Source organism: Notamacropus eugenii, chromosome 1, assembly GCF_028372415.1.
Source record: "Notamacropus eugenii isolate mMacEug1 chromosome 1, mMacEug1.pri_v2, whole genome shotgun sequence".
Classification (NCBI taxonomy): Eukaryota; Metazoa; Chordata; class Mammalia; order Diprotodontia; family Macropodidae; genus Notamacropus; species Notamacropus eugenii.
This window is the reverse complement of record NC_092872.1, coordinates 685,543,364-685,569,698: the sequence shown is the minus strand read 5'-3', so window position 1 is coordinate 685,569,698 and position 26,335 is coordinate 685,543,364. Positions and strand designations below refer to the sequence as shown.

The 26,335-nt window shown below is 37.1% G+C and overlaps 1 protein-coding gene across 2 annotated transcripts in view; it reads left to right on the top strand.

Moving 5' to 3' along the window:
• Positions 1–26,335, top strand: part of CDH8 (cadherin 8) — a 513,100-nt gene that overhangs the window by 278,302 nt on the left and 208,463 nt on the right. For both annotated transcript variants that reach the window (XR_011972824.1, XM_072635913.1), the window contains exons 5-7: positions 5,247–5,414; positions 14,041–14,228; positions 17,321–17,574. Coding sequence is in view for 1 of the 2 variants with exons in the window: in XM_072635913.1 (XP_072492014.1) it covers positions 5,247–5,414; positions 14,041–14,228; positions 17,321–17,574 (610 nt within the window). In the remaining variant the exon portion in view is untranslated. The remainder of the gene's footprint in view (positions 1–5,246; positions 5,415–14,040; positions 14,229–17,320; positions 17,575–26,335) is intronic.

Genomic DNA, 26,335 nt, shown 5'->3' with positions numbered 1-26,335 from the left:
CAGGCTAGTGAGCTTTGGCAGAAAAGTAAAAATCTCAATCTAGCCAAATCAGATTCAAATGCAATTGAGAAATGTTTAACAAAATAAAAAATATAATACAACCTAGATAATGTTAATTTGTGGTTTTCTAAGTCAATATGCTAGACAACTAACTGGTTCAGTAGATAAAGCACTGCACCCTTCAAAAGACCAGAGTTTAAATCAGGCTTCAGACATTTTCTAGCTGTGTGACCTTGGGCAAGTCACTTAATCTCTTTTTGCCTTAAACCACTGGAGAAGGAAACAACAAACCATTCCAGTGTCTTTGCCTAGAAAAATCCATGGACGGTATTGTCTATGTGGTCATGAAGAGTCAGGCTTGACTGAAACATGCAGCCCTTGAGTTTGCACCTCTGGTTTACTAGATAGAATATTGTACTTAGCCTAACAAAGATCTGGGTTTGAATCCTCCTCCACATGCTAATTTACTGCTTGGCTCTACACAAGTAAAACCTGTTTTCTCATGTGTACTACAATGAGGATGTTGGACTTGATGAGTTTTAATGTCCCTTGTAACTCCAAATCTCTGATCCTATGATCCCATGATTCTACATTTCTATGGCTTATTGACTGAAGCCTTTATTTAACTTCTCATGCCAGGTCATATAAGCTAAGGAACCCTCTCATTTTAGAGATGGTGAGGTCCCTAACCTTTCTGACTGAGTCAAATAAATCAAGCCCTGATCTAAAATTTACATTACTTTCAACTACTCAGTTATTCATAATGGTATTCAAAAATAGTTAATAGAGATATTGAGTTTCAAATCTTCTGAGACGATGCTGTGAATAAGATTATATAGGACACAAGGTAACTACATAACCATTGAGGAACCCAGCAAACCACAGGTGATCAATGTCTGAGGTGACCTAAGGGCCTGTGAGTGCATGCCTTGCCCTAACCTGGGCCTTAGAACATGGTTTGAGCTAGTTTCCCTTAGGACGTTACCTAATTTTCACTTACATCAGTGACAGCTCTATGTCAGTCTTTAGCATTGATAGCATAACTTTGCAAGGTCATCCTTGGTTAGAGTAAAAAGACTGAGAATAGATGAATTATAGTTTTCCCATAGGAAATATTGCAAGGAAAAAGCAATTTTCCAACCCCACCTTCTGAAAATCTGACCCTGAAGATGAAGTAATCACACACACACGCACACGCACACACACGCACACACATACACGCACACACACGCACGCACACACGCACACACGCACGTGTTTTCTAAAGCACTCCTGCCATCTGGACATCTTTATAACTTATATGCTAATTCAATATTTTCTTACTAAAAGACTTCATAGGTCATTAATATCTAATATACCCCCATTTCTTCATTTACTAGCCTTTTGTCTCATCCCTTTCTCTCCCTCTTCCCACACACTTTCTCCATTCCCCCCCTTTCATTCTCCTCCCTTTCTTTTCATTCCTTCTCCTTAGCTCTCTCTCCTTGCTAATTCTTCCTTACCCACCCCTCCCCTGGAAGACTTGTGTTTGAATACTACCTTTGACACTTATTAGCTGTGTAAGCCTGGGCAAATCCCTTTATCTTTTCTTGCTTCAGTTTTCTCCTCAGTAAAATGAAGGGGTTGGATCTGATGACCTCTAAGGTTTCTTCAAGCTCCAGATTTTTCATTCTGCGATTCTTCCCTTTCTTTCTGTTCCCTCCTCTTTCCTTCCCATTCCTTTCCCTTGTTTTCCTTGTGTTTTCTTCCTTCTCTGCTTTTATCCAATCTGCCTTCCTTTCTCCTCTCCTTCTATCTACTTTCCTCCTCTCCTCTTTGTTTCTTTTTCCTCTATATTTTCCCCTTTTAATAAAAGGGAAAGCAAATAGAGATGTAATGACGTGGGTAGGATCCATAGAGTTACAGCATAATATGATTACTTTTTGAAACAACCTACTGAATCCAAGCATGTTATTGAGTTATAGTAAATGTTTCCAAATAAGCAATGTCCTCCAGTTGAGTGCTCTCTGAATGGGAATCCCTGAAAGAAGAATCATCTCTATGTCTGATAAAGAGCCCTAGAGCTCTGAGCTTTCTTTCAAAAGCCCACTGCCCGGGTGGATTAGATTTCCCTTGGCGCTCTGACAACTCAAATGATTCGCTAACATGAACTCCTTGCACTCTTTTTACAGACAGATGACTTCATTAAAACGTATGATTCAAAAAACAGGATTACAATAAAAAAAAATAGTCACAGAGAAAGTGCCATATCTTCCAATTGGGTTTAACATTTATAGAATTGCTGAGGGGTTGAAGAGAATGTTGTCTTTCCCCTAGATGAAAGGAAATGTGCTGATTTAAAAAGGAAGTTCAGTGTGATGGAAAGAGAATAGGACTTCAGTGTCAAAGAACCAAGGTTGAAAACTGATTCTGCTTCTGACTGTATATGTGACCTAGACTAAGTCATTAATCTTTACTGCACCTTAATTATTAAGTATGCAAAATAAATTGTGAGATGATTTGTATGCCCTTCCCAGTTCAAAATCCTTCAATAGTGGAAAAAAGCCCTGACCTTTGGAATCAGAAGACATGCTTTTAACATTTATTGTTATATATGTTCCTGTGTACTGGGATTATCCTTCTCACTTCCTTTTCCACTGATCAGTTATTACCCTCAGTGTTCAGCTCCATTTCCAAACTAAGAGGTTGTGAGTAGGTGGGGTGGGGATGAGTAGTGTTATTAATTATGAAGCCATACTATGTTGATTCTTTCTATGATTATCAGTTACTATAAATTAATTACTTACCTAGACTAATTAGCTAAGCTGGTCTGGTAAGCATAGTTGGTATAAGCCATTCCACTAAAAGTCAGTGACACACTCTCACAAGTACATCCATATCCCATGGATTAAGTTTAGAGAGTACCTGGGGCAAAAGGGTGATATAATACCTCCTGAATGTCATTTTATTGGGCTTCTTATTCTGCTTGAATACAGTTTATCTTTTCTGCTGGGCTTAAATGTCCTTGAACTTTGAGACTTGAATCTGCTTTCCACATTTCAATCAATCTTTCATAGGATTATCATGCAGACACTCTCACCAGCCACTGCTGTCCTGGAGAGTGATACTAGGACGTCAATAAAAAGTCCAAATCCTCTGCCCCTCTAAAGTTCACTAGTTTCTTCTTTGGTTAAGAGAAAGGGAAAAATACCCAGATTAAGGTTCAGATGCTCTCCTTTCTCTCTAAATGATTTCTTCTCAGGGGGTAGCTGTATCTCATCTCTCCCACCAGATGTCTGAATCCCTTGGAGCTGAATTGGCTCAATATTTTATTGATGATCCATAGGGCATGACCAAGTTTCTTCAACCAACCTGAATATTTTTCCTACACTTTAAGTGTGAGGTCATTCCCATTGATCAATGGAGAGTCTAAACTTATTTAAAGCTTTTATTGATTCAATAACAAAATGTTCTCACTGTTAAAATACAAATGTTTAGCATTTTGACACTTACATAGGGTGGGACGATTTGCTTGATTTATTCAATGGTCTGCATCCTTATAGATAAAACTTTGAGAGGAAGCATGACATAGTAGATAAAATGCTTGATATGGAATCAGGAACATTTGGATTTGAATTCTTCCTCAGATGCTTACTAACAGTGTAGTCCTGAAAAAGCCCAAACTTCTCTTAGCCTCAGCATTTTTCCCTGTAAAATGGGGATAATAATAACACCTACACATGAGATAATTTGTGAAATCTTTTGCAAACCTTAAAGGGGAGGGGACAAATATTTATTTAGTACCTACTATGTATCAGACATTGTGTTAGGTACTTTTAAAAATTTTATCTCATTTGATCCTCACTACAACCCTACAAAGGAGGTTTTGTTATTAACCCAATTTTACAGTTGAGGAAATTGAAGGAAAGGGAGGTTCAATTACTTGCCCAGTGTCATGGCCCTAGTAAAGTGTTTGATACTGAATTCAAACTCAGATCTTCCTGACATTCTACCCACTGTACCACCTTGAAGTGCTATAAAAAACCACAAAATTTAACTACTACTACTACCATTATTATTGTTATCACTATTAAGCAATTTGCCTCATCTTTCTGAGCATCTGTTTCTAATCTTTAATTCGTGGTTAATAGTATTTTCATGATCTGCTTTATGGTGTAAAGTGCTTAGCAAATTTTAGTGTTGTGTAGATATAAAGTTATATGGGAGCTGTAAATCATCATCGTTATCATCATCATCATTTCGTTTTTATCTTCTTGTTCAACAAATTTCAGACATAAACACTACTGAGAAAAATGACTATCTTAATATTAATACTTGACACAGTGTTTGATAGACTATTGCACAGGTGTTTAACATAGTTTGTTTTTATAATTGAACATAAGTATTGGGCCATAAACTCAACTTTTGTATGTACCAAGAAAGTACCTTTTGGAAACTCTAGTAGCAAATGGGATGCTATGTACCTGTCTTTTCTCTACATGCTTGAATTTCTTCTCTATATTTTAAAGTTTTTAAAATAATGCTTAGCTTTGTTTTTGTGAGTATATGCTATGGTGAGATTATTATCATCATCAATTATTATTTCATTTAATACTGTCATTTTCTTGTAGCTTCAAATTTGTATTTGTTAATATATATTCCTTTAATATGTTTATGGGTTTTGTAATAATTTATCTTTGATACCAAAACACTTAGCTATTTGTATATTTATGTCCTTTTGCAAAAGAATTCAGATGTGTAATAGATATTAGGATTCATTTTCTAGTAATTTTTCCCATAGAACAATTGTATGAATATGATGATACTATGATTTATGTTTTAATTTGGAAAAAAGAAAATCTAAATTATGTGTTAGTATATATTTTTCCAGTTCTTCCTTAGGTAATTCTTGTGATCAAGATAACAATATTGAAGAACAAATAAATTATAAACAACTTTTCAGTGGATAAATTATTCTCCTCACAACAATTTGGTAAAGAAAGCAGCTTAAGTATTATTATTTTCTTCATTTTACAGGTGGTGAAACTGAGGTCCAAATAAATGACTTAATTTGTCTAATGCTACAGAGTTAATAAATCACAGAAAAATTTTGAAAGCCCAAATGTCCTGATGCCAAATTCAGTATTGTTTCTACTAGCTTCAGATAGGGGATTGTACGTAAGGCTTCAAAGAGATAAGAACATAATCAAGATGTAAGTTCATTTTCTAATTTTATCTTGATGTGCTGCTTTTTATTTCTTTTGTAGCAATTATTAAAACAGCTCTTCCCAACATGGACAGAGAAGCAAAGGAGGAATACCTGGTGGTCATCCAAGCCAAAGACATGGGTGGACATTCAGGAGGCTTGTCTGGGACCACAACTCTCACTGTTACACTCACTGATGTCAACGACAATCCTCCAAAGTTTGCCCAGAGTAAGTGACAACAACTTTGAGTTTGGAGGTATTTTTGAGCTATCTTCTGTATTTTATGGTTTGTTGAGTCTAAAATTGGACAAGAGTGACATACATGTTGGATATTACAAAATCTTAATACTTTATACATTAGTGACTAAAGTTGTGAAATAAAAGAAAATTCTTCATTATCTAAGATTTTCTCTGATTCATCCTTGAGCGTAAGAAGTCACCAGTTCTTTACAACACGTTATATTTATGAATTAATGTTAATGAATTATGACTTCAAACCTAAATGTAGTAAAAATCCCACATATATGATAGTTAGATTTCAAGAAAACTGAAGCTGTCAGAAATGAGCTACAAACTCAAAAGCAAAGGAGGAAGGACTTTTGCCAATTAAAAAAATAGCTACAATAAAACCCACGCCTTCCACAAAAAGAGGTCTAGAGTCCCCATCAGGAGATCACACTAGTGCCTATTAACTAAAAATTATGTGTAAAATAAGGAGAATGGTTTCTAAAAATCTTGGTTATCTTACTTTTAAAGCAGCAGTGTATATTTTGAGTAAGGGAGATGTAGGGAAGTATTGCTAGTGGATGACGATGAAGTCAATTAAAACTGAGAGCTAACAGCAAAGAAGAGGAAAATCACAGAAGCATGAGAGCCATGTAGCATAAGGACAAGTATTTCAGTTGGCTCCAAGGGCACGTGCACACAGAACAATTACTGTTGTTCTTACTGTTCACTTTAATTCATCAATAAATAATACCCAGTGTCTTTCCTCAACTAAAATCCTTTTCCTGATGCCTCATTGTGGCACATAGGTGACATTGGACTCTCCAGAGCTATGAAAATGGTGTAAATGCTTTGGTTGGTCCTGAAAAGCTATAGAGACTTCAGATATAGGCTCATCAATGAGCTGTCCCATGTCCTTTGTCTAAGAACCAGGTCAGTTCAGAGTGACTCTTCACCAAAGGTTTCAGCCACAGAGATTCTAATTATCTGGCCATTAAAGACAAACAAATAAATATAGAAAAAAACCTCCACCTCATTAACGCAACTCCTATGGGATAAATACGTTAGCTGTGATTTTCATCAATATACATATAGTTGAAATCACAGCTCCTTGATGCATCAATTATATTTAAGAAGGCAAGAAAATCTGATAGTGACATCACAACAATTATTTTCTTTTTAAAATTATTTCTTTTTAACTGAATAACTTTAGTTATTTGGGAAATGTATTTATGTGGAATTAATCCATAATATCAAATAAATTATAAGGTCTTAGTCAATAGGTCCTATTTGGAATACATATGTATACATATGTACTTATGTGTGTGTAATCTTCCTACTTTAGTAATTTTAATACTATGATATCTGGGAATCCTGAAAGAGTTGATATAGATACTAGAGGTGTCTATTTGAGCACAAGGAGAAACATAGAATGTGCTTGTAGTTTTTGCCTTTCATATCTATGGTAAATGACTCTTTCCTGAATTACTCAGAGTTTGGTTTTAGGGAGTGGGAGCTTGAAACAAGTACAAGAAGAAAGCACTCTACCATATTGGTAGGGACACTAGAACACCAATCAGAAGTACTAGACTTGGGTACCAGTTCTGCTAAAGCTAGTTGACTTTGAGCCATTGCCAACTTCTCAGTCTCAGTTCTGTCCTCTACTAAAAGTTTTGATAAAATGATTTTCAAGGTCCCTTCCAACTCAAAGACTCTGAGCCTTTGGCCCTCTCTTCATAAAGTTTTGGAATACTATTTGATTCCCCAGGAGAAAAACCTGCCTGCCTGCCAAACAGCCAAATGCCTGTCTGTGCAGGAGAGTAGCTAGGCTGATGTTTCTGTGCCAACCTTCTCTTCTTTATAAAAAGTAGAGAATCTGGCTGATGTAATAAAGTAGTTACAGATTCAGAGAATCCTGGAGCTCAAACGGACCTTGAAGGTCTTTAAACTAGACATATCAAATACATGACCTACCGCAGTAATGACCCCAAGTAGCTTGAACCAGGGAAATAATGAACAAGGAAAACAAAATACAATAAAGCATAGATATCATTATATTTTAAAACTATATCAACCTGTGTCCTACAGGGATCTTTAAATGAAGATTACTTTCTATTTGAGTTTGACAATATTCCTTTAGACCATCTTTGATCCTAGGTGGGGTGCCCCTTTGCAACATCCCTGATGATTAACCATCCAGTTATTACTTGAAGACTTTGAGGTCAAATATATGTAAAGATATCCAAATGGATATTTGAGACACACCGGTAGCCATGATTAAAGCATCATGGAACTGATTCAGGATGCTTTATTGCATACTGCAGGCTAAGCGAGGCAATAGTATAATATAATATAGATTCCTAACTTTAAGCAGGTACAAGTGGAGATTTTTCCTTATTGCCAATAGCTTTTTTCAAAGTTTTGATAAATTTCAGTAGAAAGGCAGTTGTGGTCTAGAGGAAAGTGTGCTGGACTTCAGAATTAGAAGTCTTTGGGATTTAGCCCTTACTACGTTACTTGCTAGTTTTGTGTGACCTTGGGCAATCCATTTTACCTATAAAAGCCTGACTTTTCTGGTCTTTAAAATTAATATAATCACTCCAATATTGTGCATTTCAGGAGTTACAAAGATTGAAAGACATTAAATATGGGAAATGCTTTGTGAAATTTATACTTCTAAGTTACTATTGAAACTACTAGAGCCACTGTTGGGGAAGGGCAGAGAAACATTTTGATAGAAATGCAACATATTTTAATCGGGTGAAAAAGACACTGATAACCAATAAGAGTTTAATCTCAATCTAGGTAACTCATTCATATCTAAATCAGATAGATGTTTGCTTCAGGATATAGTGATCAGAACTCCTATGGAGCTCATTTGCACTGACTACAAGGAAAAATATTTCAGATCACCTGTCAGTCGTTTGTCAAAAAGAATTTATTAATGGTTTGCCATGGCATTGCACTAAGGTCTTGGAGGGGGAGAGGAGGAAATGAAAAACAAACATGGTTGCTGCCCTCAAACAGTGCTCATTCTAATGGAAGAGGCATCATGTAAACAATTACGTGCTTACAAAATGCACACAATCTAAATAGAAGGCAATCTCTTTGAAACCAATTTTTTTCTCAGGATAAATTGTGCTTACCAGCCCCTGGTATGAAAACAGTACAATTTTTCCTTCAGAGTTTTATTTGTACCACTCATTAAAACTCAGAATCCCCCTTGTGCTTACCTCAAGAAACACAGACCCTGGCAATGAGATATGTAAGCACTATGTTCTTCTATGGAGGGCAAAGTGGGTATTATATTTTCTCACTTGTGAAGCCAGGGCAGAGCAGGAGTGCAGTAGACTTGAGCATGTGTCTAATGATGCAGGCACTTTTATGTGGAGTTTCACAGAGGAGCACATCAGTGTAATGGCAAGAGACAGCTCTTTGGGCTGAGCCCAGCACACAGGGCCTCTCAATAAGCATTTCCACAGTCTGCTTTTCTCCTTCATGTTTGTGCTTGACCCTTATTGTTTGTGAACCAAGCAGCTGATGGAAAGGAAGAGTACACAAATGAACACAGATGGTACAAGGGAAAATGCAGTGGCTTGGGAGCCAGAAGAGCTAGGGTTTAGTTCCCCCATTAATAGCCATGTGACCTTCAGCAAATCACTTCGGCTCTCAGGCCTCAGCTTTCTCATCTGTAAAATGAGGGAATTAAGCTCAAATCTGAGTCAAACAATAAGTTTGCAAGCATTTTATTAGACAGTTAGGCTGAGTCAGGGACATTGGACTAAGTGATGGGTATCCCCCTTCCAGCTCTATTTTGTTGCAACTCCTGAGATTGAATCTCATTGAAAAACTCTTGTAAGGAGGCAGGGGAGAATTTATGATTTCAGGAATACTGGGAAGGCTAAACTCTACACCAATTCCATCTCCTCCCCCTCCCCCAAACAAATTATCTTCTCTTGGCTCTAGTGGGATCTTCCAATACTTACCATTTGAGCCTCATTCTTTTGGCTTAACACTTTGTTCCATGTTAAAATGCAGGTCTGTATAAAAAAGAATAATACCTTAAACCCTATCAGGCATGGGCATTTTTTTTTTATGAATGAGCTTTTAAGAAGAAGGATTAATAGAAATCAGAGGTTAAATATGAGGACTTATGACAATTCTCTCCTCTTAAGTTTCCTATGTGACTTTGGGCATGCTAATTGCCCTAGAATCTGTTTGTTTATGTGTAAAAAGAGGGCATTTTATAGATTGCCTCTGGTATGCCCTTCACCACCAGTACTGTGGTACCATAGTGGATAACTGAAAGGGGGCTAATGGAGAAGGGAAAGAAAGACACACGAATTTGAGCTGGAGACAAAGTCAAAGTCCAATGACTTTACATCTTTTCCAGGGTCAGTCCAATGATGGGTCTGCTTTCCCCAAATAGAGTGAGTACTCATCTTTATAACTAGGCTTCTCATTTTCACCATAGTATTAGTATGCTGTATAAGTAGAGATCCCTGTTTCCTAGTGCTGGCACAAAGATAGAGGGGATCCAGGAACCTTGGCTCTGTTCGTGATGACTGTCCTTATTAGAAAGCATTGACTATGTAGCACCTAAATTGACTCACATTTCAACCATACTTTGGAATTTTAAATCTGCTTTCCTCATACCAACCTGGAAAAGTCACTTGTAAATTAAATGCTATTTTCCTTCTTTGGCAGATGAGGCAACTGAGGCTGAGAGTTTCAATGACTTGCCTATGACCATAAATCTTTGCAGTGATAAAAATCCATACTTAAGCCGAGGTCTAGGTTTAAATTTAGTGAGCTTTCCTTAAAATGTTTGAACCAGAAGGGACCTTAATGATAAAACCATTCATTGCTCTGAATTGATATATGAAAATACTGAATCATCCCTACCTACATTTTCATAAGGAACAAAATCATAAGCCAAAAGAATGAGGGTCAAATGGTAGAAATCAAAACATCTAGACCTTAGGGAAGAATTTTGAGTTTCTTTGGGGGAAGCATAGGGAAACGATTCATTCAGGGTTAAGCTGGAACTAGAACCTTGTTTTCTTGGATAGGTGGGCAGTGTGCTTCCCAGTAAAAAGCTGCCTGCTGCAGCTTCAGTGCCTATGAAATGACTTAGTGAGGGTCATCCAGTTTCTTGAAGAAGCTTGGCCCCTTCATTAAATCATCACTCACACCAGCTGGTCACCTCTGTCCATTCCAACAGAAAGGGGGAGACGTAAAGGGAGATGATTGATTACCTCTTAAACTGATGTGAGATACAATGGCAGGGCAGTGTGGTTTGAGCATCCCTGAACAAAATCATAATTTGTTTTCTGGATTCTTTCAAATTTTTCTCACCCTGTTTCTTCTTTTCTCTCTATCTCTTCTCTGAATTTCTTGGGTTTCCTCTTGATACTGTTTCTATAACTTTACCTTTCTTGATAGGTTAAAACTTAGATTCTTTTTACTCATTTTTCTCAGGACTTTTCAATGTTTTCTCTTACTTGGATAAATTAATGCATGATAAGGTGTGTATGAATCATGATGTTGCAGCAGGGGAAAGCCAAAGCCATTCTGGGGCTATTGTGAACAAGCACACCGGCAGAGAGACAGCTTTTTGCTCACTCAGGGACTGAAAGGAGATTTGAGCATAGAATAAAAAGTGGGTCTTTCAACACAGATCCCATAGAAATTACACAAAGTTTTATCAGAACGCGCTGTCCAGAGTCAACTAAATGTTTAGTGTCCAAAGGGACCTTTTAAATCCAGTAGCCAACAAAATAATGTTTAGTGATACATTCTGGATATAATGAAATGTTTGAAGACCTTGAAACTGTGTTATTTCAGTCAAATCTAGATAGAGAGAAGAAAATGGGAAGAGAGCTCTTTTATTTAGGAGTACGTATATTTTTTTGCCTCTAGTAAAAGATGTTTGCTCCCTAATCTTCATTGTTTCTGAATTTTTAGGGGATTTTGTTGTTGTTGTTGTGGGGGGGAGAAATTCTTTAATGATGCCTAAATTATATTTTTCAGACTGACTACTAGTAAGGAAAAATGTAAATATGGCTTGTGTGACTACTAGTTAACTCATTCAGGACAAATGTTTGGCTGTCCCTCAAATCAAAATAGCACAAATCCTAATAATGCCAAAAGACAATTATCCCTCTACGGAAATTCCAGTAGAGAAAGAATGGAGGGGTGACGTTGATGAACCTGAACCTATTTTCAAATGAAAACCTGTTTTCAAATAGTAGACTGCCTTTGATGAATGCTTTGAGTGAGGTCTGAATTGGAGACTCCCTCCCTTTCCACTTTCTGACACCATTTAAGGCTCTAGTTAATGCTCTAATTAGCAGCTCTTCTTTCTCAGAAAATTGTTGTTTGTATTCAGTAATGGCAGATTAGGTTAAAAATCACCCCCTTTGTTAGAAGAAATCAATATCAAATATAGCAACATTGATGCAGAGAAAAAAGGAAAATAGCAGGTTCAGAAGGAGGTATTCGCAATATCTCTTAAAGATTTCCATAGTAGCTCTAGGAGTATCAGAATGTGTTTCCTTGATATCTATCTTAATTAAAATGATAGCTGAATGAGATTGGGTCTACCCTTAGCTAGGGCATGAATTTCCTTAAAATCATTGTCAGGGAGCCATAGTGGTTAGAATGCTGGATTTGAAAATTGGGAAGCTCTAGGGAAAAATCCCACCTCAGCAGCTTAATAGCTACATGACCTGGGACAAGTTCTAACATCTTAAAGTCTCACTTATTTCACCTGGAAAGCTGGGATAGTTATAGCACCCACCCATAAGGTTATGGTGAAGTTCAAATTTCTCTGACCCTTATGTCTGGAATATTCTCCTTCTTCCGCTCCCATTAGTGGCATCCCTGGCTTCCTTTAAGTCCCAAATAAAATCCTATCTTCTATAGGAAGCCTTCCCTAATTACTCTTAATTCCAGTTCTTTCTCTCTGATAATTATTTCCTACTTATCCTGTATATGGCTTTCATTGTATGTATTTGTTTGCATGTTGTCTCTCCCATTAGATTATAAGATCCTTCAGACCAAGGATTGTCTTTCGCCTCTTTGTGTATCCCCAGCACTTAGCATAATGCCTGGTACATTTGTCTTTGGACATGTCATTGCTGTCCATGGGGTTTTCTTGGTCAAAATACTTGGAGTGGCTTGCCATTTCCCTCTCCAGACTGACACTTAATAAGCATTTAATAGATGTTTAATGAATTAAATTGAAATGATTTATGTGAAATGATGTTCAAAATGCAGAGCTCTATGTTACTAGTCTAATAATAATATGTTACATAAAGATTTAGGGTTATATATACTCACACACTTACATATAGATAGATAGATAGATAGATAGATAGATAGATAGATAGATAGATAGATAGATAGAGATCGATATACACACACTTACATACATTTACAGATATATACACACACATACATACATACATATGTATATTTATGAATTTAGAAAATACAAGTTAGACACATCTTCTGTGTACCAGTGACAGACTGCCAAAGAAAATTATTTGAAAACAGAGAATAATCTTTGTGTTCTTCCTCTGCTGCCACTTACCTAAGGGACATAGTGGCATGTGTTTCAGGTTTTTGTGTATGTAGTGGCAGGGGGGAAAACTGGTGGGCAGGAAGGAAAACGACTAACTTTAAATGGACTCAAAGGGATATGGGAGACAAATTCCATTTTAACAAAAACAACAATAGCAAAAAATATTTTGATCAAATGAAATGAGAAATGCAATTAAAGAATGTCGAAGGTGAAAACTACCTCAGAAATTAACTAGTTCAGTCACGTCATTTGGCAGATGGGGAAAAATTGATACTCGAAAGAAAATGACTTCCTTAAGGGCACACAGATATTTCTAGTCAAAGTCAGGACTGGATTTCAGGTAATACTTTGCTGAATTTTCCTTTCTTGATGTTATAGCCCACAAGCTGGTTTTTCATTGGCATTAAGATGTCCTTGGCAAGCCAATGAACACAGTAATTCGTGGTCTGAAGTAGTTACTGTATCTTTTGAAATATGAATGGGAGGACTCCTGAATCTCCACTAATTAGACAGTTTTCTACCCCACAGAAGAATAAATACACACTGTAATTGTGTTCTGTCTAGAGAGGTTTGAAGGCAGGGTGTGTGGTCATCAGAGCAGTGAGTACTTTTGTAACAAGAGAAATCTTTCATGTATCTGAACAGCTTGCTGGAGGGCACAGCAGAAGTTTAGTAATTGGATTTTATCAAAAATGGGCTACAAGTCTGTAAATACAAAGGTAAGTTCAAAAGTGCCTTGCAGTGTGCCACACATTGCATCTTTTTCTGTGCTGAAAATAGCTTAATATTTTATGTTTGGCAACACTGAACATCCCCGCAGGCAGTAGATGGGATGATATAGCAAGGGAAAAGAGGAGCATTCACACAGAATCAACCAAGTATTCCCACATTATGCTGCTCTAAGTACATAGCTGGAATAAATATGGTTTGTTTATGTCTCATATCCCATCTATCCACTCAAGGAAGTCAGGAAAGAGAGAAAAGGATGATAGGAGAGTTGCAACCTGATTTAATGTTCAGTGTTTTCCCCTTGTTTTTAAGGTTTGTATCACTTCTCAGTACCAGAAGATGTAGTTCTTGGTACTGCAATAGGAAGAGTAAAAGCAAATGACCAGGATATTGGTGAGAATGCCAGGTCATCTTATGACATCATCGATGGCGATGGGACAGCTCTGTTTGAAATCACTTCAGATGCCCAGGCCCAAGATGGCATTATTAGGCTGAGAAAGGTAAAGTATAATTAAGAATTGGAAGAGATTTCATTTTAAGAAACTGATTGTGTTTAAATCACATTTTTGTAATGCTAATTTGTTAAAGGATAGAGACGGTATGAGTGTTAAAGGATAACTTTGTTAGATGAAATGTTTCTGGTACATAGGCTCCAATCTTTATAGGCTTATTATATATGTATGTATACACACACACATACATATATATTACTTCCTTTTATGTACTCTAAAGTTTAACCTTCTTGCTTTTCCTCACCCATGGCACTACATTTCCCATCTACATGCCTTTGTACAGCCCTGCTTTCAGCATATGTGCTTTGACCAAGATTCATCAAATCATTATTAAATAACTATTTTAATTATAATAGTATAAACCCTATAGCATTAGAAAACATGGCAGCTTATTGAGTGATAGATACTATGTAAAAGTGTGGTTGAAACTCTGAAACATGCACCACTTTAGAGAGAGATGGGGAGTTAGAACTCAGCTACCTCCTTTTACATGTAAAGAAACTGAAGCCCAGAGAAGGCTAGAAACTTGTGTGAGTCCATTGAGATCATTAGTGGATAACCAGAACCAGCGCCTAGGTTTTCTGATATCCAAACCAGAGTTCTTCTACTCACAAATTTTCTCCATATTCTCTAGAGGAAGGAGTCATAGAACCATTAATTTCCAGAGCTGGAAGGGACTTCTGAGTCCATCCAATCTAACACCTACCTCAGTTCTGCCACAATAGCTCTCCATCATGCCCTGCTAACACATTCCTCACCTTCTCAATCATCCACTGGTAGTTGCACTTAATGACCCAGTGAGAAGAAGATTCCGCACTATAATGAGCCACAGCCTTGTCTCCTCTCAATTTCCATTTGTCAAATAGATGAATGAGAGTAACTTAAGGCACGATATGATGAAGTATTTGCAGCCCATTGGCTTCAGATGCTTCCCTATATTAAAAATGGAAGTATTTTTAACATTGATCCCTCAGATTTTAATTATGCAGTGATGACTACACAACAAAGTGTTTATGTAATTTAGCAGCCTAAAAATACCTGGCTCATTATTGTGGGGCAGCTTTAAAACACAGCAGGACTCTTGTGGGGGACTAAGGACTCTGAGCACCAAGAGCCCTTTTTGTGTCTACTGCTAAGAAATGAATTGTAATGAAAAGGTGTATAAAGGTGACTTATGCTTGAAATAGAAGGTGATGAAGGGATATTTAAATTCACTATTGATCAACCAAGACATGTTTCTGTGGGAGAAAAAGATGCTAAAGGCCCCCATCCCACTTTATTGTTATTATTAATTTTCCATTGGATACTATGAGACTCTTTTTTATGAACTAAAGCAATTAACCTTTTGCTCCAGATCCCTTCAGAGTTATTCACAAACTCAAAAGCCCTCAAATTGTCACTGTGAATACTTGTCTCCGTACCACCAGTCACTTCTGGGTTACAGTACTATTGCAGTGAGCAGTTTATAGGGATTATTATTTATAAAAAGCTGTAGATATCTTTTCCACCAGTGGAAATTCACATGCCGTTAAAGTGTCACTGCGCAAATTGTAGTTATGATGAGCAAGGAATTAAGTGTGTGAGATATACATATATATATATGTGTGTGTATGTATGTGCGTGTATATGTATGCATGTATATGCATACATGTATATATGTATATGCGTGTATACATACACACACACATATCTCCTGAGACCCATTAGTGTCTGCAGAGAATCTGAAATCACAAAGTAGGTACAGTAGGAATGATTGGCAAATTGTGGATATGCTGACGTTGAATAATCTATTCATAGGTACAAGTGCTAGTAATTTCAGAAAAGATGAGTAAAATGAGTGTGTGCTTGGCTTGTTTACTAGAAAATTTTGCAAAAGAGCAAAGTCCCATTAGAGCACACTTCAAATAAAGTAAGAATGTCTATTTAAGCTTTCACAGATTTCCTGAAAGACTTTGATAATTTCTACTCCTGTTCCCATTTTTATCCCACCTCACGCATCTTAAATTCTATTTTTTATGAGAAATTGTAATGCAAATTTAACTACCTTTTATGAGACATCCCAAATTTGTGTCCTTGAAATGTGAAATTGCTATGAGATGCAGAGAATAGTATTGTGACGATGCAGATGCAGATGTGTGTTGTGTCGAATTCTAATACGGATTTATTCAAGGAACATTTTCTTTTACCCAGTGCCTTCATTAGTTATGATTCTGTGATTTTTAAAGATATGAAATATGAATGACCAAAATTTTATCAGAAATGATGCAATGAGGCAGCTTCAGGTGGCTTTTAAAAGGATGGGAAAGGTATAAGCAATCATCTACTTATACATCTTCTTTCTTGTCTTTAGATGTCTAGTTATAAAACAAACACCCCAATATACAGACACATACATACATGTCTTCATAAGAATACCTGACTATATAGTACAAACAACAGGATAGAATGCTTTCAAGGAAATCCTGAGTAAACTAAACCTAAATTTGTCTCCTGATTAATGGTGCAGTCATTCTTTGGAAACAGAATTATTTTTTTTTAAAAGCACACTTACTTTTTTTTTTTATTGGGATTAGCGTTGAATTCTGCTTTATAATGTCTCTTTAGACTAAACAGTGGTTATTTCTGGCCCTTTCCATTTCACACACTGTTGTAGAAATAATAAAATATTCTTCCCAGATAGAGATGGTATGTGATGCCTCCTTATCTCCTACTAGCAGAGGACCGATTAAATGTGCGATTAGTATGCAGGTCACATCGACACTAGTAAAATTTTATTACGGATCCAAAGTGAAATTTTGATGGTACAATTCATGACGAAGAATATTTTGTGAATTTCCCTGGAAAAGAGGAAAACAAAACAAAACAATAGGAGATTGCTTTCACTGAGCCTGTATAATAAACAGATATCAATAAATGCCCATAAAATTTACAGGTTGGATCCTGGGGAATGGGAAGCAATTGCATTAAAGCTCACTGAATGTGTTTAAATGCACATAACTTTCATCCATCAGCATTATATTCATTTGTTCTTGCTTCTGTGGTCATTAGTGAGAGACATTCATCTTTGTCATTCTTAACAGCCCCTGGACTTTGAGACCAAAAAATCCTATACACTGAAGGTAGAAGCAGCCAATGTTCATATTGATCCTCGCTTCAGCAGCAGGGGACCGTTCAAGGATACAGCTACAGTAAAAATTGTAGTGGAGGATGCTGATGAGCCTCCTGTCTTCTCATCACCTACTTATCTTCTGGAAGTCCATGAAAATGCTGCCATTAACTCTGTGATTGGTCAGGTGACTGCCCGTGACCCTGATGTCTCTTCCAGTCCCATAAGGTATTTCTTCTTTAAAGTTAGTACTGGAAAGTTTGTTTGGTCAGCAAACTGAGTATATTTACATACAGCTTGCAGTGATGTTAGAATCTGTGTCTTTTCCTCAGATTATGCTAAATTGTGACAGTTTGCCCCCCTTTGAAAAAGCAGAGTTGCAAATGCTTATACAACCTGGTTGAGTTCACTTAGTTTTTCTTCTGTTTTCTTGTTTTTAACAATAGAAAAGCAAAGAGCATTTGCTTGTTTTGCCCCTTTTGACAGTTACAGTGAATTAAATATAAGAAAGTAGAGGAAGGAGCCAGCAGGGCCTAATCACTCCAAAGGCCCCTCTGTCCTTTCTCTATTTGACTCTTAAGTAACCTTCTGGCCTTTAATTGGATAATTCTGATTGGTTAGCGTTTCTGGAATGGTGCCATAGGATAGATACTGTTGTGTGTGTTTGCAAAAATTTCCTTTGTTTATACTTTCTCACCTTGGAATTCTTCTGAGAATAGGAAATAATCTTTCATTTGGGTTTTCTAAAAATGAAGCTCAATTTTTCCTCCCTCTGGCCCTCCCCCAGTTTGTACATGTCTTTTTCCCTTTGCCAATTGCCCATGTGACAGGACAGGTTCTCTAGCTAAATAGATTTCTTTCTAAAAAACACTGAAAATCTATAACTTGCTCACTGGTCTCCAGGGGTGAAGGATTGGCTAATGATGTGTTTGAGTGTGGATTTCAAATATTGTCTTAGAGAGTTTTTTTAGGTATTAAAAAAATACCTAGAAGGAAGGATATCTTTTCAAAGAATTTTACAGGTTAAACCACGAAATAGATAGCATCGGCTGCCTAACTCCAATAGCAGTTGCTTTGTATACAAGTGTAAAAACCCAATTTCCATTTAATTACTTGACTCCAGAAAACTACAGCCAGCATTCTACTTGACTGTCTTATTTATTCATCTCAATTTTAAAACACTGTCTACTTTCTCACCTCCCAGCAAAGTGGCTAAGGGTGTGATGGTGGATGATTTCACATGGAAATGGAAACTGAATTGACAAGCCTGCTGATAAAACATGATCTTGGACAAAGAAAAGTCCACCAAACTTTTATGGTCGGACCATCTTGCTTGAAAATAAGTCTGTTATGGTGGTCGTTGTTTTATTCTGCACTCTCAACCTCTAAAGCATTGGACAAACATGAAAAGATCACTGCTTTACTGTCAGGAGATTTGTTCAACTACATGGTGCAGTGGATGGAATGGTAGTGTTAGAGTCAGGAAGACTTGAGTTCAAATTCATCTTCACTGTATGACCCTGGACAAGTAACTTGACTTCTGTCTGCCTTAATTTCCTCATCTGGAAAATGGAGATAATAAAGCCTATTTCCCAGGGTTATTGTGAGGATAAAATGAGATACTATTTGTAAAGAGCACCTTAAAACATAATTATAAATAATAACTCTTATTGGGTTCAAAATTGCTTCCATGGCAATGGCATGTTAGACAGGAGGGTAAGGTTGGACCTCCTTGACCCATGCTTAGCCTTAAATTCAGTGTATTATGGGCATCATAGTTACCGTTATTTGACATACATATGTATCTATATGCATATATGTGTCTATAAGTGTGTGCATGTATGCATGTATACTTATGAAGGAGTAATGACAAACAGTAGAACGGGCAACAACTCGTGAAGGAAACTGTTGGTATTCCTTATCTGATTGATTAGAGGGCTACACAGTCACTCTTTCAAGGTCACTGAGATAGAATGCTGAGATATGAACAAATACAGACTTCCTGCCCCTCATTGACTTTAATTCATATGACCTTCTCCTTTTCTTTTCTCCCCTAAATTACACATATAAAAACTGAGGGTTGTACTAATTATAAATGTGAACCTTCTCTGTCCCCTTTGAATGTTTCTCCAAATGAATGGAGGCTGGATTAGGGGAGGGAAAGAGAGAAAGAGAGGGGAAAGCAACAGCCCCATTTCCCCATTTCTTTTCATTTACTCCAGTCTCAACCAAGACATAAAGAGATGGGGAATAAGTAACAAAGCTCCAAAATTTCAGTTTGGGATCACATTCAATGTGATATGACTCCACAGAACAAAAAGGAAGGAGAGAAGTGATTCACAGGCTGTGTTTGTTATCTTGGTTTTCTACATTGTCCCGGATAGATTATGTTATTCCTCTCTATGCACAATCAGTTAATTTGTGTGCAAAGCTGAATTTTCCAACTAGCCAGTGCAATTCACAGCTCCCACACTGTCTGGCAGGCTCAAAAAGAGGCAGCAAGTTAACCTTGCTTTATCTGGAGGACATACCTATTCAGGGGGAAATTGTTGGTGGGGGAGGGGAGAGAAGAAAAAAAAAAAAGACTGAGTTATTGTAGCTCCAGGACAGCAGTATTTCACATGCTGACAAAAATGTATTCATCTTTTATGCAAATATTTACTTTGTCATTCAATACGAAATATATACTTATCAGAGCATATGCCACATTACATTCCCCACTGTCCAGGCTGCCTTGGAGATGCAATGCGTCTTTTCTGTAACACGCATGGAGATACCAGTAACATCTTGTATTTTTAATAATGCTTTCAGGGGAAAAAATATGTGCTGTGACAAGGAGGCATGACTTCCCCATTTTTCCTTTGGGAAATATGCTTTTATGAAGCAGTTTCCACTTTGAAATGATCCATAATTTTCTAGGTTATTGATTATCAAATGATAACAGCTAGTCCCCCATCAAATCTCTAATTCAAATGCTAGCTTAATATATGTTTTTAATTAAAAATTACATTTTGAGAGCAATAAATGAAAAGAGATATTTCATTTGTAACAACCGCATACATAATAGCCTAATAAGCCAAATACAATCAAGGTTTTGACATTGGATTATTGTAGTTTCTATCTTTTCATCTACAGCTTTTCATAAGTAATGGTAGATTAGCTTAAACTAGCCAAGGAGCGGAAAAATAACATATTTCTGCCCTAAATGCTGCCAGGGACAGCCTCATTCCCTTCTTACAGAAGTTCTGCAATACCAGAGATGAAAAGGTGAACCTAGAATTTAGGAGTGACAGTCATTTCAGAGGAGTAGCAGCTGGCCTGTTGGCTGAATGGGCCCACAGACACCCTCCAGTCCCTCCATCTGGGTTCAGTGATGAAGTCTGTCAAGAAGCCAACTTGTTTCTGAGCAAGAAATTGATATCCTCTTGAATAAAACCAAGCCTTGGAAGACTTAATCCCTCCATTTCTGGAAATCAAACCTGGGCCCTGCTGTTGCAATGGGTGGGTGCCTCCATTATCCACTATATCTGGGCCTGGTTCAGTTGATGCATCACTCATTTCATTCCCTGGCCAATTTCACATAATCTGTCCATGTCTCCCTTGTGCCTACTATCCTTTACAGTTAGTTCTAGGATTCTAAACATATCTAAACATATATTTTCATAGCTTTCAGGAAAGGTGTGCCAATGTAGTTGCCTATAGTCTTACCACCCCATAATTTTCCAACTCAATCTATTCCTCATAGCCACTACTTGCTTATGTGTTGCCTCTCACACTAGCATATAAGTTTCTTGTGGCAGAGGCTATTTTTACTATATGTGATTTATCCAAGCACTTAGCACAATGTTTGGTACCTAGTAAGAACTTGAGAAAGATTTTAAATCTTATATATAGATATAGTGTATATATATATATATATATATATATATATGTATATATATATTGTGCATATGTATAGTGTATATATATATATATATATAGTGTATGTATATTCATATGTGTGTGTGTTCTTAAATGAGATTTGAGGTAGTTTTGAATAGCATATATAGTTCTTGGGAACTCTTACTTAAGATATGACTTTAGAGGATGAAGACTCCATTTAAAAAAGGGATGTATATTATTATTTGGTTTGTTCCATTTATACAGGATTCCCTTTAGCAGAGCTTTCATGTTGTAATAAATTTAAGGAGGAATGTGATTGTTCCTAGGCTCACTGAGTTTGTATGAACATTTTCTTACATTAATACATACAATTCAAAGGACAATGTAAAGATGCTGTGTAAACCCATGCAGGCTGCGACATTTTTCAACATGGAGCAGTGGTAAGAACACTGAACTTGGAATGAGAAGACGTAGGTTCAAACCTCAGCCATGCCATTCATTTTGGAGGACAACTTAGGAAGAAAAAATTCACTCTATAAGCCTGAGTTTCTTCATCTCGAAAATAAGGGGATTGTGTTAGGAAGATGTCTATGGTACATTTCAGCTCTTACTTGTCAAATTCAACAGCCTTTTCTTAATTTTCATTCTCCTTAACCTCTTTCCAGCTTTAGATATTCTCCTTTCTCTAGGTTTTTGGAACATCATTCTCCTAGTTTTCCTACTACTTAACTTCTCCTCTGTTTCCTTTGCTGGATCCTCCTCCAGATCAAGTTCTCCAACTGTAGGTGTCCCTCTGGATTGTGTTCTGAACTGTCTTCTCTTCTCCCTCTGTACTACTTTGGTGATCTCATCCACTTTCATGGAATTAATTAACATCTCTATGCTGATGATTCTCAAATCTATCTTCCCTGTCATAATCTCTCTACTGAGAGATCCCATCTTACAATTCCAACTGCCTTTGTAATATTTTGAACAGGATGTCCAATTGACATCTTAAACTCAACATGTCCAAAACAGATCTCGTTGTTTTCCCCCCTAAATGCTCCCCTTTTCCTACTTTATTACAACAGAGAGCAATACCATTCTCCCAGTCTCTCAGGCTCACAACCTACAAGTCATCCTGGATTACTCACTATTTCTCATCCTCCATATCCAAGCTGTTGCCAAGACCTGTGCATTTCACATTTGCAACATCTCCGAAATATACCTTCTCTTTCCTGACATTGCTACCACCCTGGTACTGATCCCTATCACTTAACATGTTGATTAGGGCTATAACCCATAGTTCATCTGCCTCAATTCTCTCCCCACTCCAGTCCATCCTCCATTCAGATACTAAAGTGATTTTCCTAAAGCATAGATCTAATCATATCACCCCACTCCCCTCTCCCCAACTCAATAAACTCCAGTGGCCTCCAAGAACAAAAACAAAATGCTTTGTTTGGCATTTAAAGCCCTTTGCGTCTTGCCCACCCCCTACCTTTCTAGTCTTCTCATTTTTTACTTCTCAACATGTATTATTTGGTCCAGCGACATTGGCCTTCTATTTCACAAAAAAGATATTCCTTTTCTTTGCTCTGGGCATTGTTCTAGGAGCTATCTCCCATATCTGGAAGGCTTTTCCTTCCTCCACTAGGACTTCCCTTCCTTCCTTTAAGTCCCAACTAAAATTTTACCTTCTATAGGAAACCTTCTCCAGTCCCTCTTAATTCCATTGCCTTCTCTTTTTTAATGATTTCCTATTTATTCTGTAGGTAGCTTGCTTTGTATATATTCATTTGAATGTTGTCTCCTCGGTTAGACTGTAAGTTCCTTAAGGGCAGCAACTGTCTTTTACTTCTTTTAGTATCCCCAGAACTTACCACAGTGCCTGGCACATCATGGGCACTTAAATGTTTTTTGATTGATTGATTGATTGATTGATGGGAAGGGGCTGGTCATATAGGAAGAGTGAAAGACAACAGGTAGACAGCCAGTGTTACATTGATACCTCTTTGAGGTACAAGAAATGAAGGTAAGTTTTCCAGAACATTGAGTAGATCTTGTGAGGCACTTCTATAGGATAACATCCTCAAGAATTATATAGGAAGAGGTATGAAGAGGTTATAAAGCATCTGATTTTAGCTTAACATATAGGGAGTGTTGTGTTGATAATTGGTGTAGAGAAGTCCCAGTGAATAAATTCCATCTATTAATGCAGATTGACAATTTTTCTGTTAATAAATGTCTGAGGCCAGATTTGAAGTCAGGAAGATGAGTCAGCCTGACTCCAGGCCGAGTTCTCTATCCACTATACCACCTAACTGCCCTTTGACGTTGCTCTAACATAGACTTGCATAACATAACATATGGCCCAGGGCCTCTTGCAGCTCCAAAGGATTTCCTGTGGCCCAGTTGCCACTCTGCAGGCTCCTATTTGTCACATGACCAGAGGCAACCAACCATCTTCAATCTATCTCTAGTTTAACCTGTCTTCAGCCCAAAGAAGTTTACAAGTCATGCAGGATTGCTAAAACTTCTATTTATACTGGACTTTTAAAGGTCTCCATAAGAATATTAACTGCTAAGAAAGGTCTGTTTTTTAGTTTTGTCTTCATATCTGAAGAACCTAACATAGTCCTGTGCTCTTAGTCCTTGCCTGCTGAGTTGAGTAGCAAATACAAAGTGCTTTCTCTTACTGCTATTGAGATAGATAAGAAAAGCACTATTATCTTAATCTGAAAGCTGAAGAATGTGATTTTTAGGGATTAATTTGTAAAACTGAGTTAAATGAATTGCCCAAGGTCAGTCAACTAACTTACTATGGAACCAAAATTTGAACACTGGATTCAAAATTCAGTGCTCTTTCCAGTATACAATCCATTACACTTATTCTTTTTAAGGGAAATTTCAATCATTTCAGCAGGTTTCCTCTGTATTTGGAAAGCTATATTCAGTTGAATTCTGTAACCATGTATTAAGAAATTATTCTGTATAGGGTTTAGTGATAAGCACCAAGGAATTCAAAGATTCATTCTACTCTGACCATTTCTTTAAGGAATTTACAAATTTGTAGGTGATGACATGCATGAAAACAAAACAAATAAGCAAAAAGAGGGAGTGCAAAGAGTGCACTATAATATAAAAAGAAATGAGCTAAGAGTTAGTCTACTGGGTTCTGATATAGTTTCTGATGTTTAGCCCAGAGAAGAGAATAGTTAGAGGGAATTAATCAGTCAAAATGAGGTCCCTTCCAGCTTTGCATCTTTAATTCTATTTGCCAGCCACTGTCATAGGCCCTAGGAATCCAAAAACAAAAGGGAAATGCATTGCCCCAAGTAGTTTGCATTCAATTAAGGGAATTATATAGACACATACACATTTATATAAAACATAAAAATCAATGGAAGCATTTTGGGGGAGCTACTAATGGCTTCAGTGATATACAAATAGCTATGGGGTGGGGGGGTTGAGTTGAGCTGATCCTTGAAGAAATATGAGAATTTTCAGAGACAGAGGCATGAGGGAGAGCTGAAAAAGAATTAAAAGACTTTGCAAAAGGTGTGCTGACAGGGGATGGAATACTGTACTTGAGGAATAGTAGGAAAGCTGGTTTGGAAAGTCCAAGGATTGGAAACCTGAAGCCTGGAGGCCACATGTGATCCTCCACCTCCTCAAGTGACTGAATCTATTCAAAGGGACTCACCTGAGGACCTAGAGGGTGACATGTGGTCTCCAGGCTGCAGGTTTCCTAGCTCTGGTATAGACCTTTGACTGTGCAAAAGGGAGTAATGCATGATGAATATGGAAAATGTTTGAAGCCAGATTGTGAAGGACTTTAAATGGCAAAAAAAGGGAAAAAATTAACTGTTTTCAAATATTTGGAAGACCAGATTGTACTAGAATGAGAAAGGGAAAGCCTTATTTTGCTTTGTCAAACGAGGCAAAACTAGAACCCACATATGAAAGTTATAGAGGGGTAGATTTAACTTAATACAAGGAACACCTTCCTAACAATTAACATGTCCTTAGGTAGGCTGCCTCACTGGTCTTCAAACACTCCACTAATGGAAGTCTTTTGAGGTTGAATGTTTACTTGTCAGGATGATTGTTAGTTCAGGTAATGATTCTACCAAATAACTGCTGAGTTCCTTTTCAATTCTGAAGTTCTATATAAGATGAGTTTAAATGTTTGGAAAGGAAAATAATGGAACAGTCCCATTAAGAACCAGGTTGAACATACACACAAACAAATAAAAACCTGCTAGAAATGTCAAAACTCCTTTTCTGTTTGGATTAGGTATTGATAAAGAAGTGCATATGGGGTGGAGAGAGGGAAGATAATTGAAGTGCGTAAATTTTGTTGCCAGGGTAACTGACTCCTGACTGGAAGAAAAAAAACCAAAAAACAAGATTCATGATGTTGGAGACTCATGTTATTCTTTCTCTTTTCACTAACTGAAAGAAGATGAATAGAGGAGATAAACTCATGGAATGGAGTTGTTCACTACTGTGCAGTGAAGGAGCAGGGACTCTTAGGCTACTGGAATTAGGAGAATAACAATAAAAATCTTTTTCTAGGGCAATTAGATGTATCAACAGAGCAATTAGTGCTTACAAGCCAAGAAATTGGGCAAGGTTTTTGTTTTTTATTCTGTTTGTTTCATCTGCTTTCTGGGTGTGTGTGTGTGTGTGTGTGTGTGTGTGTGTGTGTGTGTGTGTGTGTGTGTGTGTGTTGTGTGTGTGTATGTATGTGTGTCCTACTACAAAGCATATGTGAAAGGAAGTTAAAGATTTTATTTAAAGCAGAAGAAAGTCAGAGTTAAATTAAACAGTGAGAAATAGCAGTTGCAGCTTGATGGGAAAATGTAATTATTAATTCTTTATTATTATTATTAATTTATATTTTTTAGTTTTTAACATTCACTTCCAAAAGATTTTGAATTCCAAATTTTCTCTTCAAATCTCCCATCCACCAACCCCAACACAATGTGCATTCTGATTTGCCCCTTCCCCCAATCTACCCTCCCTTCTATCACACCCTCCCTTCTCTTATCCTCTTACCCTCTATTTGCTTGTAGGACAAGATAGATTTCTACATCCTCTTGTCTGTCTTATTTCCCAGTTG